General features: G+C 40.1%; 1 protein-coding gene across 4 annotated transcripts in view; it reads left to right on the top strand.

Annotated features, from left to right (window-relative positions):
- Nucleotides 1-12530, top strand: part of fstl5 (follistatin-like 5) — a 107516-nt gene extending 94986 nt beyond the window's left edge. For all 4 annotated transcript variants that reach the window (XM_029847434.1, XM_029847437.1, XM_029847436.1 and 1 more), the window contains 6 exons: nucleotides 653-679; nucleotides 890-1008; nucleotides 3292-3441; nucleotides 5592-5699; nucleotides 6556-6680; nucleotides 10229-12530. In XM_029847434.1, the coding sequence (XP_029703294.1) occupies nucleotides 653-679; nucleotides 890-1008; nucleotides 3292-3441; nucleotides 5592-5699; nucleotides 6556-6680; nucleotides 10229-10931 (1232 nt within the window). In that variant the 3' untranslated portion in view covers nucleotides 10932-12530. The remainder of the gene's footprint in view (nucleotides 1-652; nucleotides 680-889; nucleotides 1009-3291; nucleotides 3442-5591; nucleotides 5700-6555; nucleotides 6681-10228) is intronic.
- The last annotated feature ends 893 nt before the right edge of the window (nucleotides 12531-13423 follow it).

Genomic DNA, 13423 nt, shown 5'->3' with positions numbered 1-13423 from the left:
ATGGAAGCATCGAGTCTCATTTTAGATCAGGCCAGGGTGCCCTAATTACAAGTTTAAACATTTAGGCAAAGCTTGATCTTTTAGTTAAAGCCCCCTGACTTTAAAATCACCTCGGTAATGAAACCACATCTTTTTACCAGTCTTTTGCAAATTTGTTTCTTTAATATATGCAGTTTGCATCTCGGTTATGTGTAAAGACCTTTGTGGCTTTATTACAGATTTACTCTCCACAAAATGAACTTAATGAGAAAGTACCTGTGTGAGAAGGAGCACTCTAATGATTTATGACCGACTAAATCAGTAACCTGCTAACATCGTTGAGGATTGATGATGCTTCCCTCATCATTTCACACTTTAAATTAATGCCTGACGACCTAAAAATTCTTTGGTTGCAGCTGTATACATCCAGAGTATACAGCTTGTCCACTGAACAGTTTGTCCAGCGGTTGGTATCAAATTATTTCCTAGCAGAGAGCTCCATCGATTACTTGTTGCCATAGGTGTCAGGGAGGTTGTTTCCATAAAACTTTCATGTGGTCTGCTTTCCTGTTTGACTCAACAGGTGTTAGTGTTGGGTATTAACGCTCACAAAAGGGACTATCGATTCTTACATTGATTTCCAACTGTCCTTTCCTCTTTCTCTCCCTCACAGTGGCAAACATTTTATGGCGAGAAGAAGGTACGTCAAGACTGTAGCTGCTTCATATCACTGTTCATGAAACTGACTTAATTGAATCTTGGTAATAGGGTTAGTGAACTGCAATGAGTAGGAACTGATACTTTGAAAATAGATGGTGTTGTTGCCGGCTCGTTTCTGTGGCAAATGGTCATGCTGTGCAGTCCGACTGCTTTTTGGATTCTGTAACGACTGTTTTTGCTTTCTCTGCAGGACTGGGTATTGGGAACATGTTCTATGTGTTTTATGAAGACGGCATTAAAGTCATTCAACCTGTGGCATGCGAGATACAAAGACACATTAAACCCAGCGAGAAGCTGCTGGCTCTGCAGGTAAGTGCTTCTGGAAAAATGAAAAGGGAAAATGGGGTTTTTATTTTTTGTTTTTCCCCAGCACCGAGTTATTTTAAAAGTGTTATTTTGAAGTGGAATATAGTCTGTGTTGGCTCTGAGTGAAAGCTAAAAATATAAGACAGCTTCCTCCTGACAGATCTTTCCTGGCAACTTAAGACTCTAAAGATGCTGAAATTTGAAGTAAATTCACTGTCCCTCAACACAGGACCATATACTGTAGTTTATTTCAACAATAAAATGGATTTGTAGTGTTATCAGCTGCTGTACAATGCAATAACTTAGTAGGCTGTTAACCTATAGCTGACAGCACCAGCTGGTATCTTCAGTATTTGCCAGACTGGTAAATTGTGGGGGGTAAAACTAATTACCTAAAAAATGCTACCTAATGTCTCTTTAAGAGCTCATAATAATGTAGTAAATTCTACTCCAACGAAGGTACCGAGCGGAGTCAGCATGTCTCTGTATCCTGAGTACACCTGTAGTATTTATTGCAAGTGCATGTGGTCTGGCCATCGTCTGAGAGAACACGCCGCCATCCTCCACCATTTATCTTGGAAGCATTCAAGCGGCACAATATTCAGAGCAGGTTGCTGATGGAGACCTGTTAGATTTACATCTGTTCCCCAGTGAGCGCTTTCCTCTAAGCTGCTTCAGGAGCGCTGCTCTTATTGGATGGCTAAAATACAAAGATGAATCCATGAATGCACAGCAATCAACCAGGCATTCCTCAGAGAGGTGTTTGTATTAGGATATCAATCTGCTGCTGTCAAGGGGGATCGCTGTGTGAACACATGCGGCCACTCACAGCGTGGCGCTCACAAAGGAGCTGTGCTTCAGTTGTTTGTAGCAATTTAGAGTCCCCTCATTATTTTTACCTACAGTATACATTGTATTGGTCAGGAAAAAATATAAAATATCAAGATCCAGTTGAGCACACAGCAGTTGGGATGGAACCCGTTGAAGCTACCTTCAGAAAATTGGAGTGCATCCTTGACATGTTGATTAGTTCAGTTTGTCTACTCATAGCTCCAATTTTGTGTCATAATATCGGATCAACATATCATAATCACACTTAATGAGAACATTCCACATGGCTCCATGGCACTGAAAAGTTTCAGTCTTGGAAAGTACACCGGAGCGCCCCTTATTAAATCTATAAAATGTTCTTTGCAGTATGGATTTCAGTGAATCTATGAAAAATGTGTGTTTTGTGTATTGTCAGAGTGTCTATGACACATCAGCTGCTAAATAAATCAAACAGAACAGCCACAGCGCCCACATGCAGACAGACATATGCAACACACACAAATACAGGGAGGATTGCGGCTGCCTCCATTTGCACTTTCACTTGGGCATCAGCTGTTCGATTTCTCGCCTCTTCAGGAGGTGCAAAAGATATTTGCAGCTCTGTAACACCAAGTGACCACATTGTAAGTAAAGGGGTTTCTCAGGGTTCAATAACAGTGAGTCAACACTGATTCCAGTTTTTGGCTAGCTTTTAATAACACATTTCCAGCCTATTTATGATTGAAAACACTGACAGATGGTGCAACAAAAATTAGAGCTACAAAAGAAATGAAAAGCTTGTCATGTACACCCCCCAGTACCTCTTTTTTTCCCCATTCTGCATTCAGAAACCCTCTTTGTGGGTTTTATTTTCATACAGTTCCAAAGAAACCTGCTTTTAGCATATAAATATGGAGGACCTGAAGTATAGATGAAATGAGTTTTACTGCCCCGGCTCCCTTTCATCCCTGATTGAGTTCAGTCACGTTCATGTATCGCCTAATGCCACTTTAACTCAGAGACTCGGGCTTTGGGGAAGGCGCCTGTCACGCTTTGTCTCTGTGGTTGTAAATATAGGGGAAGAGTTCATCCCATTATACTCTCTAAATCATACGGCCTGGAACAGATGACTGGGCAGAGCCTGGTGTCTCTCGGCATCGGTAAGGGGGCTCCAGAGACAGGAGGCCAGTTAAAGATCTTATTGGCCAGGAGAGCAAAAGCTGCCAGGGCTGGAAGTTGATCAGCAGTGGCGGGCTGCAGCTTTATTCTGAGGTCAAACAGGAGCCACAGAAAGATTTACACTCTGCTGAGTTTGTTTATTCGTGTGGTCGGAAAAATGGTGAACAAAAGACGGCTGAAGTTCAGTTATTTTATTGTTTTACATTGTGACCGAACAAGCCCAGACAGGAATAAATGCTCATACACCCGACCTTCATTTTTGTTCCCGTTATTAAAGTTTTGGCCGTTTATCTCCAGGAGGAGGTGTGCCCAACCTCACCGGGAGAGGAGGTACAGAGGTGCGTGTGGTCGTCAGCCGTCAACGTCAAGGACAAGTTTATTTATGTGACACAACCGACCTTGGATCGAGTGCTCATCGTCGACATCACATCTCAGAAGGCTGTCCAGGTAAGAAAATTGGAAAACACAGGACAGGTTAATTCTCCAGCAACACTGCACTAATTTATGATACAAGATGATAAATATTTTACACAGACTAGAAAGGAAACCCCTTCAACTGATCCTGAATGTCACCTCTCAGTAGACTTTACCTGCTATGGAGCCTGCCATCGCCCCGGAAATAGGTTGTCAGACAGAACATTTAGTGTCCCATTTTGACAAATTACAGAGGCTTCTTTGTCTGCCATGCCTGCAGGCATGTTTCAGATAGTTTTAGATGTGTGGAGGGTCTGGTCATTTCTATTCACCGCTCTAATTTCTGATTATGGCATCTGGCTCCCACTGAAAGAGAGGCCAGACTTCCAGAGGTTCTGAACTTGTAAAAAGTAATTGCTTACTGTGGAGAAAATGCACTGATGTTTTACCTCTGTCTATTTATTATGCAAATACTCCTGAATGAAACTTGAAGGATGAAAAGTAACTTTACTGGAAGTTAATGCGACATCTGCTGTCTGTTGGGGTTCGTTTTCAGCTTTATTGTTTCAGAGTCATTGCAGGTATTTAGTATCTTATTGCTAAACTTTATTAAATTTAATGATGATGGCTGCACCTTTAAGTGACTGCTCTGGACAAAAGATGTCAATTTCCTATGGGAGTTGTATGCCCCAAATCTCAATTACTGCGTCCTTTGCTGTTCATTTGCTGAGAGGGTGAAGATGATTTTAGCTTTGACTAGGGAAAAAAAAGTGTAGGATTTAGTCTGATGTGTGATGTGAACTCAGGTTGGAGGCTAGAACCTCTAGATTATTTATGGAATTACCCTGTAAATAAAACAGTATATAACTGTCTGAGACAGAAAACTCAATACTGCTTTGGACTCCTTTCAGATCCTTCAGCCTTTTCCACCGGTTAAATTAAAATGGCAGACTTGACTTGACTGACATGCTCCAAGGCCTGGCTTCCAACTTTCCCACCCAGATCTCCTGCCTGTCCAGAAAATGCAACCGGCGACTTTCTTTAACTCGGCTTTTGCTGCAGATCAGATTTCTGCCATTCAATTCTACTGTTGGGAGCGAGCCAGAGCCTGCACTGAACTGCAACACTGCCATTTCCAGCTGGAATAAGATGCATTTCTCTAGTATGCATCCTTGAAGCACCTTTTTAGAGGAAGTTTAGTTTAGGGAGTGAGCAGAATTCCAATATGACAACCATATTCAGCAAATATGGAAGCAACTATGTCTGTTTCAAGGCTCAGTGTCAATCCACTGCAGTGCCGCAGGCTTTGGTTGGCTATTTGAAACATGAACCTCACAAATGGCAAGATATACCATTTCATTTTAGGAATGTAACCGCAGTGATAATATCAATGTTGAGCACGGTTCTTAGAGACGCATATCCATTATCTTGGTGACAGACAGCTTTTAACTGGGAGATGTTTGTGCACAAGGCTAAACCTTTGAAGCTGCAGACGCATTTACTGTGGCTCATCTGACGGAGCCGCACTTGGAATCACATTGAGAATTTTGGCTGATGATCTTGAAAATCTTCGTCAGCCAAAAAAAGAAGTTTGTCAAGATGCGAGGAACAACAAGAACACCTGTTTTCTCTGATGACTACATACGCAGAGATTAGTTGGGATACCGTTTGCAAATACCCTCTCAGGAGCTTTTAGCCCTCTCACTGAAACAGTTTTTTTTTTTTTTTTTTTTGAGTAGGCAATGCAGCATTAAATGGAAATCATAATATATTTGCTTTCTTTTTTAATTGCTACATGCGTTTTTATTGCCATCTTGCTTTTTTCGCTCTAACCTGCCCGTCTATCTGCACTCACGTGGACAAAATGCATGACAAATGCATTTCTCTCACATAAAACTCATCTATTGTGCAGATGTTTAATACTGCTGCAAAGTGTTATGCAAGATAAAGACAGAAAGCAATTATTCCAGTGTGGTAAAGCAATTTTGCCTGTCACTGCTGGATTCAAATACGGCCAGGAAGGGATTATACATAAAAGAACACCTCCAGTATACCATCTTTAAAGAAGACATGCTCCTTTCAACCTCAAAAACAAAAGACTGTATATAAATTAAAGAAAAAAAAAGTTTTTTATTCATCGGTTCAGAGTAATTTTGCCTTGTTTACTTGTTTCTCCATTGCAGACCGTCAGCACCGACCCTTATCCTGTCAAGCTTCACTATGACAGATCTCATGACCAAGTCTGGCTGCTGAGCTGGGGTGACATGGAGAAAAACTTCCCCATTCTCCAAGTAAGTCATAGTTGTTAAACTGTATTGTTGTTCTCCATCTGTTGGGTATCCCTGTAAAAGATTCGGTGGGGCTCAAGAATAGATTGATGCCGAAATTACCTGGTGATATCAATTTCTACAAATGAGTGTCTTGATTTATGGTTGATTATTCCCAAATTCATTGTATGTCATAATTTTGCCATTTTTCCAATAGATGAAATGTGTGTAGCAGTAATGACTGCTCTCTTTCTCTAGTATTGATTTTTTTTTCCATTTGGGGAGCAATTAATAACTGGGAGTGCAGGGAGTAGGAACTGAACAGTGACACAATTTCAATTCTTTTAACTCCACAATAGTAATTTAAAAATAGACAAACATATACATGGACAACAAATCCTCAAAGGGTAAAAATGTTGATTGAAAAACACAATTCTGCTTATTAAATTTGAGAATTATCTCTACTGCCTTAGAAAGATAAAAAGCCCCTTCTGTGACTAATCGTGGGAGAGAACCGAAGTAAATGGGTAGTTCTTTTCCTGACAGTAACGGGTCAGGGTTACATGTTTCTATATTCAGGCTACAAGTTGAATCAGTGAAGGACTCAAGATCAGATGTGATTTATTTTTTTGTCTCATTTTCTTTGAGCGTCTGATTATTTTACCTGTCGTTACCTTAAATTTGATAATTGCCCCCACGAGAAGTTACAACACATCACCTCTCTCCACAGTGAGATGAGGAAAAATATTTTCACTTTAAAAAGTAAAACAGACACTTTCATTTGCAAGGATTTCTGTTGCGAGTTTTAAAATTTAGATTAGTCAGTGTACTTATGGGTTCATATTCAACACCCACCTTCCTCTGTGTCGGTGTTCATCAGGTGATTAATCAGGCCAGCGGAAGAGTTTCTCATCACACTGTGCACACACAGCCGGTCGGCAGGCGGTTCGACAGGGTGGACGACTTCTTCATTCCTGCTTCCAGCCTCATCATTAATCATATCAGGTACGTCCACTCCTGACTACTCCGAGCACAAATTGATTTGCAAGTTTAATTCACCCCATTGCCATTTTATCCATTTTTCTTATTTTTCCTGCTACAATACTACACTAATTTGTGTGATAGATACTGTAAGTGGCTGGTAATGGCGCTAATGGAGGTGCTTGGGGTAAAAAGGCCTAGTCGTAATCTACATACCACCTGGGGGATGAAGAAATATCCTGTGAAATTAACATTTCAAATTTGACTTTACAACGCTGCTAAATCCAACATTTTCAGAAGGAAAGTTAAATCATAGCAACTGGACTGTTTCATGAAGATGTTTCGCCTCTCATCCATGAGGATTCATCAGTTCGATATTCCTTCATGTTGATGGTGATTTGAGGCTTTTAAAAGGTCATTTGCACTGTCATACAAGAAGGGGAGTTATATATTGCACATGAAACTATTGATTCTTTCTTGTGCAAAAACAAAATAATTACATTGAGAAAAAAAAAACAACAACTTCAGAAGAGTAGAATAGAAGAGAAAAAACAACCATGAAAAAAAATTCAAAACCTACATTTCACAATAGTCCTTTTTTGTGCATAAATGTATTGATTGGCGTTGGAATGGAGATGACGAATAGTGAATTCTGTGATGCAATTTGAGTTTGAGCTAGATGATAAAATGAGGAACTCGTCCCATAAGGAAACAGAATTGTAATTTAGATCGAGGCTCCTGATTGTAATTTTTAATACTGTGATAACATCTTTCCGTCCTGCCACTTTGAACTCAGGAGGCCAATTTGAAAAGTCATTACAGAAGCTGTGACTAATAGTTATTGATTCCCCCCTTGATTTGTATCTCCGCTGTTAAAAATGCCACTTTTATTCAATGTCCAGACGACTTTCACCGAACCAGCTGACCCATAAAAGCTGCAATTTACTAAAGATTTAGTCAAATTGGAAAGAAAGCAAAGTAAACCACTACAACCATGTGTGAAAGAGGCTAAATAAGACTTAGTACAAGAGTGACTAACGTACTTGGATCAGGGCAATGATTCAGTTGGCTTCATCCCCAATCAGCAACAAGTCTAAATATGCTGATTTGGATGTGGCTTGAAGTGCTGATGTGGCTGTTCCACATTCATCAGGCTCACCTTTGACAGGGAAACTGGTCCCTACATGCTCCACTAATGTCACACAGGTCAGCATGATACAGGAGGTCTGGATGGAGGTTTCCTGGTGTGAGCCAATAAGCAGTCATGTGTGTTGCGAGTGGTTAATTAGATCCGCTGAGGCCTTCTGGGAAGATTGTAACACCTGGAATACAAATCATCACCTCACATACCTAAGAAACCCACCCATGAATGCCCCCTGTTTACATCAACATTGAATATCTGTATTCTATCTCTAAAGGTGCAGGATTAGAGATATGACGCAGTCAGACAGGTCTACACAACACTGTAGTGTTAAATTGTGATGTTTGTGTGTTTATCATCATCTCACTAAACAATGTTGGATTGAAATAACAATTGCTCCTGAAACACTCCGACAATCCTTTCAAGGACTATTCCAGGACCTACATGTGCTTCTGAACAGCAATACGGTAGCTATCAACAACAGATGGATGAAATAATAACACATGATTATAATGGAAGCACTTAGTGAAGTTACAAGTAAATCAGTTGTGCAAAGCATACATTATTGTCCTCACTCCTGTCACATTATAGCTCTAACATATGCCAACATTGTTGTAGTATAAAATAACAAATGCGCTTGCTTTATCTCTTACACAGCCGTATTTTAGCCTCTTACTAGCTGCTGTATTAATGCGCAGCTATACTACAGAGAGCTGGAGGTGCATCTTCATGGATATTGATAGTTTTTGGACTACAGCAGGTTTTTCCTTCAGATGTGGGGAAAGATCAAATTAACTGCTGCCTTTTGGCTTTGCGTCGTACATCAGGTGTAGTGCTCACGCAGGCGCATTGATTAGTGGGTTTGGCATGAGCACTGTGTAAACAGGCAACTTATATTCAGCAACTTCTGAGGATGTTGTAATGGCAGGGGATTCCTCCAGCAGTTAGCGAAAAAGGCAGGAACCTCTGCGGGCTGTCATTCATTAAAGCTATCGACTTTCAGTCACACAATCCTGCATATCAGCAAAAAAAAAAAAAAAAAGCTGCCATTTCTTATTTTATTTCATTAACTGGCCAGCCTGCCTTTTGGCAAAACAAACGGGGAGAGGCGTCAACTCTGCGTTTGTGCTATTTAATGATTGCTTGTGTCATCTTTTAAAGGTGTAGCCTACATTGCTCCTTTTGTTTTTGTCACCCCAAGGTCCTTCAAGAGCATCAGTGAGACCCATTCATGGCTAACCTACACATACTAGCATCATGGCATGTCGATAAAAAAGGCAGCACAGCTGAAAATAATCCTGCTCTGGAGAATCTTTAATGCATTAATCATTGGAACAAATAACAACAGCAGCTGTCAGTTTGGCTGAGAGCAATTTGGGTCTGCCAATGAAGCAACCAAGCTGTGCTCACATGGAATTGAGACCAAACAATGTCTGCTTGATCATTTATCATACAGGGGTGGGAGAAACACATTGCTGGGGGTAAAAATGATATTTTATTGACAGATCCATGCAGTATTGATCTTGAGCTTTAATAGATTACGGAGGTGTGTGTACAATAGCCATTGATTGGCTTAAAAAACAGCAGGGTTTGATAGACAGCAGTAGTGTCGGGCTTGTCATTAAGACCTCCAACAACCTTACAATTTCATGCAACTTTATGATTGTATGAAAGAAAAAAACACCCACAAACTTCACCTGTAAACAAACCCAGGAACCTTGTTCATTAGGACTTTGGTCTGTGGGCCAATGATGTCCGGATTGATTATTCTCCCTGCAGGGACGATTATGCGCACCATGAATTTCAAACTTCCATTTTCTATTCAGGTACAGACAGCTCGGTCATTAAATGATGAATGGTGGCAACACTGAAGTGCCTGTCAGCATCGATCAGCTCCTTCCACATTACCAATTTACACCATTCTGCTGTTAAAATATTATGCACCATTAACGGATTCATCAGTGTCCCAGAAATGAAACGTATGTAATTGGATAGTTAATGGAAGTTGGAATGACAATATAAATATCCAATCTGTAGTTGTTCAAGCGATTGACCTCTAAAAGCACGTTTTTCTCATCTTTATGCGTGTACACTATGTAATTACGCCACACAAATCAATCGACAGCTACAGTTATTCTTGAAACTGAGATCAATGTTAATTATAAAGAGCAAATAACTTTTTAAAGGAAATAAATTGTCATGGAAACGTCCACATTTCATTATGTGAAAGTGAAGAGAGAAAGACTGTGAGAACACATGTATCTAGTTTTATCATTTCTATAAGCTGATCCCAATCAAAGTATGTCATAGCCTGCATTACCCACAACTACTGTCAAATGGATGCGACCTTTCTTTAAATATTGGAATTATTCTGGCCTTGTACATACTAGGTGACTAACTGGGCCTGTAATTCCTCCTGTTTTGTCTACAGATTTGGACTCATCTTTCATCAAAATGAACCCATTTTCCACAAGATCGACCTAGAGACAACATCTTATGTGAAAAACATCAGTTTGCAGGAGTATAATTGCATCCCCAAGTCTGTGGCATACACCCATCTTGGGGGGTACTACTTTGTGAACTGCAAGCCTGACTCCACCGGAGCCACACAGCCTCAGCTCATCCTCAACAGCGTAACAGATACCGTCATCGGCCAGAACGGCGACGTCACCGGCACACCGTACATGTCTCCAGATGGCCACTACTTGGTTACTGTAGATGACAGAGACGGGTTGATGAGGATTCAGATCATCTCGGAGCGGGGGGAGATCCTGGCACCCTTTGACATTCACACCAACCTCCACTTGTCTGATCTGGCCTTTCAGCGCTCCTTCACAGAACTTCATCAGTACAACATCTTTGGTAGCTCTGGCCGCCAAACCGATGTTCTGTTTGTGGAGCTGAGTTCTGGCAAAGTCAAGATGATCAAGAGCTTGAAAGAGGCCACCAAGTCATCCGAGTGGCCATGGAGCAACAGAAACAGGGTCATGGTGAGCAGTGGACTGTTTGGACAGTACCTCGCAACGCCATCCAGAGAGTCCCTCTTCATCCTGGACGGACGGCTCAACAAGCTCAACTGTGAGATCACCGATGTCCTCAAAGGCAACGTGGTGGTATGGGTTGGGGAGTCATAGATTCTAACGCGGAGGCCCTGTAAGCATTCTTTTCCTCTAAAACGGTATCGTTGCACTGAGTTCTGTTACAGATTTTTGTAATTTTGTGCGAGTGCAGTGAGGAATACTGCAGAATCAGAAACCAAATTAACCTCTTTCAAAGTTATTAACTCAATGGAGTCTTAAACTTATTGATTTTGCAGGGTGGGTCATCTTAAGACTAAACTAAAGATACCTCTTGGCGAGATTTTAAAGGAAACGTCAATTAAAATGAAACAACTAAAATAGTTAATTGGAAAATCTTGTTAATGTGTAGGTCCAGGTAAAGAGTCATGTAAGTCTCTCCATCCCCAGCTGATTTCCTGTGCCTTCAAGGAAAGTTCCCACCCCCTCATCAGAGGAATTAGCGTAATTATTCCCAGTATGGCTGCAGACCACGTCTCTTCCTCTGACCCCCTCAACCCGCGGTGAGCACGGTTCGTCACGGATCTACTGCTCTCGTTTATCCGTTCATCTTATGCGAAGACTCAGTCTAATTAAAATGAGCCCTGGCTGTGAGGTCATTCTGCTTGAAGTGCAGATGGAGTGGTTCATTATGGCTATACAATCTTTAACCTTTTATCTCAAATTATAATCAGCCTTGAAAGGTTTTCAAAAATATACATATATATATTTCAAAAGGGAGAAAGATGTTTGTTTGATTGGTGGATCTTTTTTGCCCACAACATTTTAGGAAATACAGTACAAAACGTAAAAATGAATTAGTTTAGCTGTAACTTTCCAAAATTCATTTCCACATTTATCCAGTGACACGTTTGCAGTTTTGCTTTAATTTGCTGACATTACAAGGAACGTGTAATAATAGCTAACAACAGCACTTCGACTACAGCACGATCACGCCAGTTTTCGATCCGTGAACGTCAATGAATTCGAACCATAATTTGCAATGGATTTTCCTTTGTCTTAATAGGTGACTTGGGGAAAATACGATAGGTCATTTGGAACTTCTGTAATTATTACAAAATAACCAAGATCCCCAGTTAATACCAGTCAGATTGTGCTCTAGACTTAGAATATAGATTGATAAGGAATATTAGGCTTAAAATAGTCCACAATTCCATTGGGGGATGAATACTGAAGACAACTCTGAGTAGTCCTGTTGTAGATATTAGCTGGCAAGTTAATGAAACCTAGTTGGACACATTTCTATGCATTTTCTTCCTGGCACTCTGACCACAATGGGCATCTCTTAAATTTAGTACAAACTTTGTATTGAAGTGTACAAACTAGTCATGCTGTCTTTACTGTTAAATCTTTACTTTTTTTGAATTCCCCATCAGGCTGTTTTCAACCCCCAATGTTAATGCCCCTTTCTCTCTATTTTGTACAGTATATAGTGACTGTGAGTGCTTGAGTTTTCCATCAATGTACGAATTCAGTTTATGAACATGCTCCTTTTTAAGAACTGAAAACAAACATTACCATCTTGTACCCAAGCATATTGAACATTGTGATCACAAAAGCTCTATAGTCATGTCTTGTATTTTTCCTTCATGTGATTATTTATATAGAGAAACCACATCATTTTACCCTACAATAAAATTAGACCATTAAAAACCACATTGTGGTTTCTTTTATTTATTCACACTAGTGGCAAAGACACATGGACAGTTTCCTTCAGAGGCTACATAATCTTGTTGCCAGTTACGCTACTTGCACACCATCTCCTCCCTCTACCTTATAGAATGAGAAATTCAAGAAAATAAAACCTAACATTTCTTAGAAGAAAGGTGTGATGAAACATCGGTCAGACTGATTTAGGGGCATACTTGCGTAGGCAGTTAAATGTCAAAAACAAAACGGATGTTTAGAATTGCTCCCCAAAGGCCAAGTAGAACTTTTTAAGCTTTAAAAAACAAATGTTCATACACAATTATACTAAAATGAGTCAGGTGAACTGTATGATTTATCAAATAACAGCTTCAGGACAACCAAAATGTCCTGTTGTATATATGCTTCATTTTTAGTGAATGCACACACGCATGGGCAGCCTCAAACACACACAAATCTCAGGGCTTAAAGGATGTGAAAAACCACCCAAAAAACAACACATTTAGGGCTGTGCTGTTCATTGTTGTTGGACTCAACAGCATTTCAAAGGGACATTTTTAAGTCATTCACAACAAAATCAGTTTATCAAGCTACATTCATGGACACCAAGCCGATAAACATCTCTTAACTGTTAAATTGCTAAACAAATAAAATAAATTAATATAAAACTGCAAGTTCTGGCATTCTGAGGGAAATTGGAAAATGTAGAAACTTTCAGTCATCACAAATATCCAATTTAAAAAGAAATATCTTGTGCTTCAAAGAGGAATAGTCACTAAGTCTTTGTCCAAACCATTTCCTTGAAGTAGACATATTAAATGGATCATTAGTGAAATCTCATACACCTCTAACAATTTATTTCACAACAAGATGGCTGTGCTACAAATATATATTGAACTGCA

The sequence above is a fragment of the Takifugu rubripes genome, chromosome 14, assembly GCF_901000725.2.
Source record: "Takifugu rubripes chromosome 14, fTakRub1.2, whole genome shotgun sequence".
NCBI classification, from domain to species: domain Eukaryota; kingdom Metazoa; phylum Chordata; class Actinopteri; order Tetraodontiformes; family Tetraodontidae; genus Takifugu; species Takifugu rubripes.
This window is presented reverse-complemented; position numbering and strand designations above follow the sequence as displayed.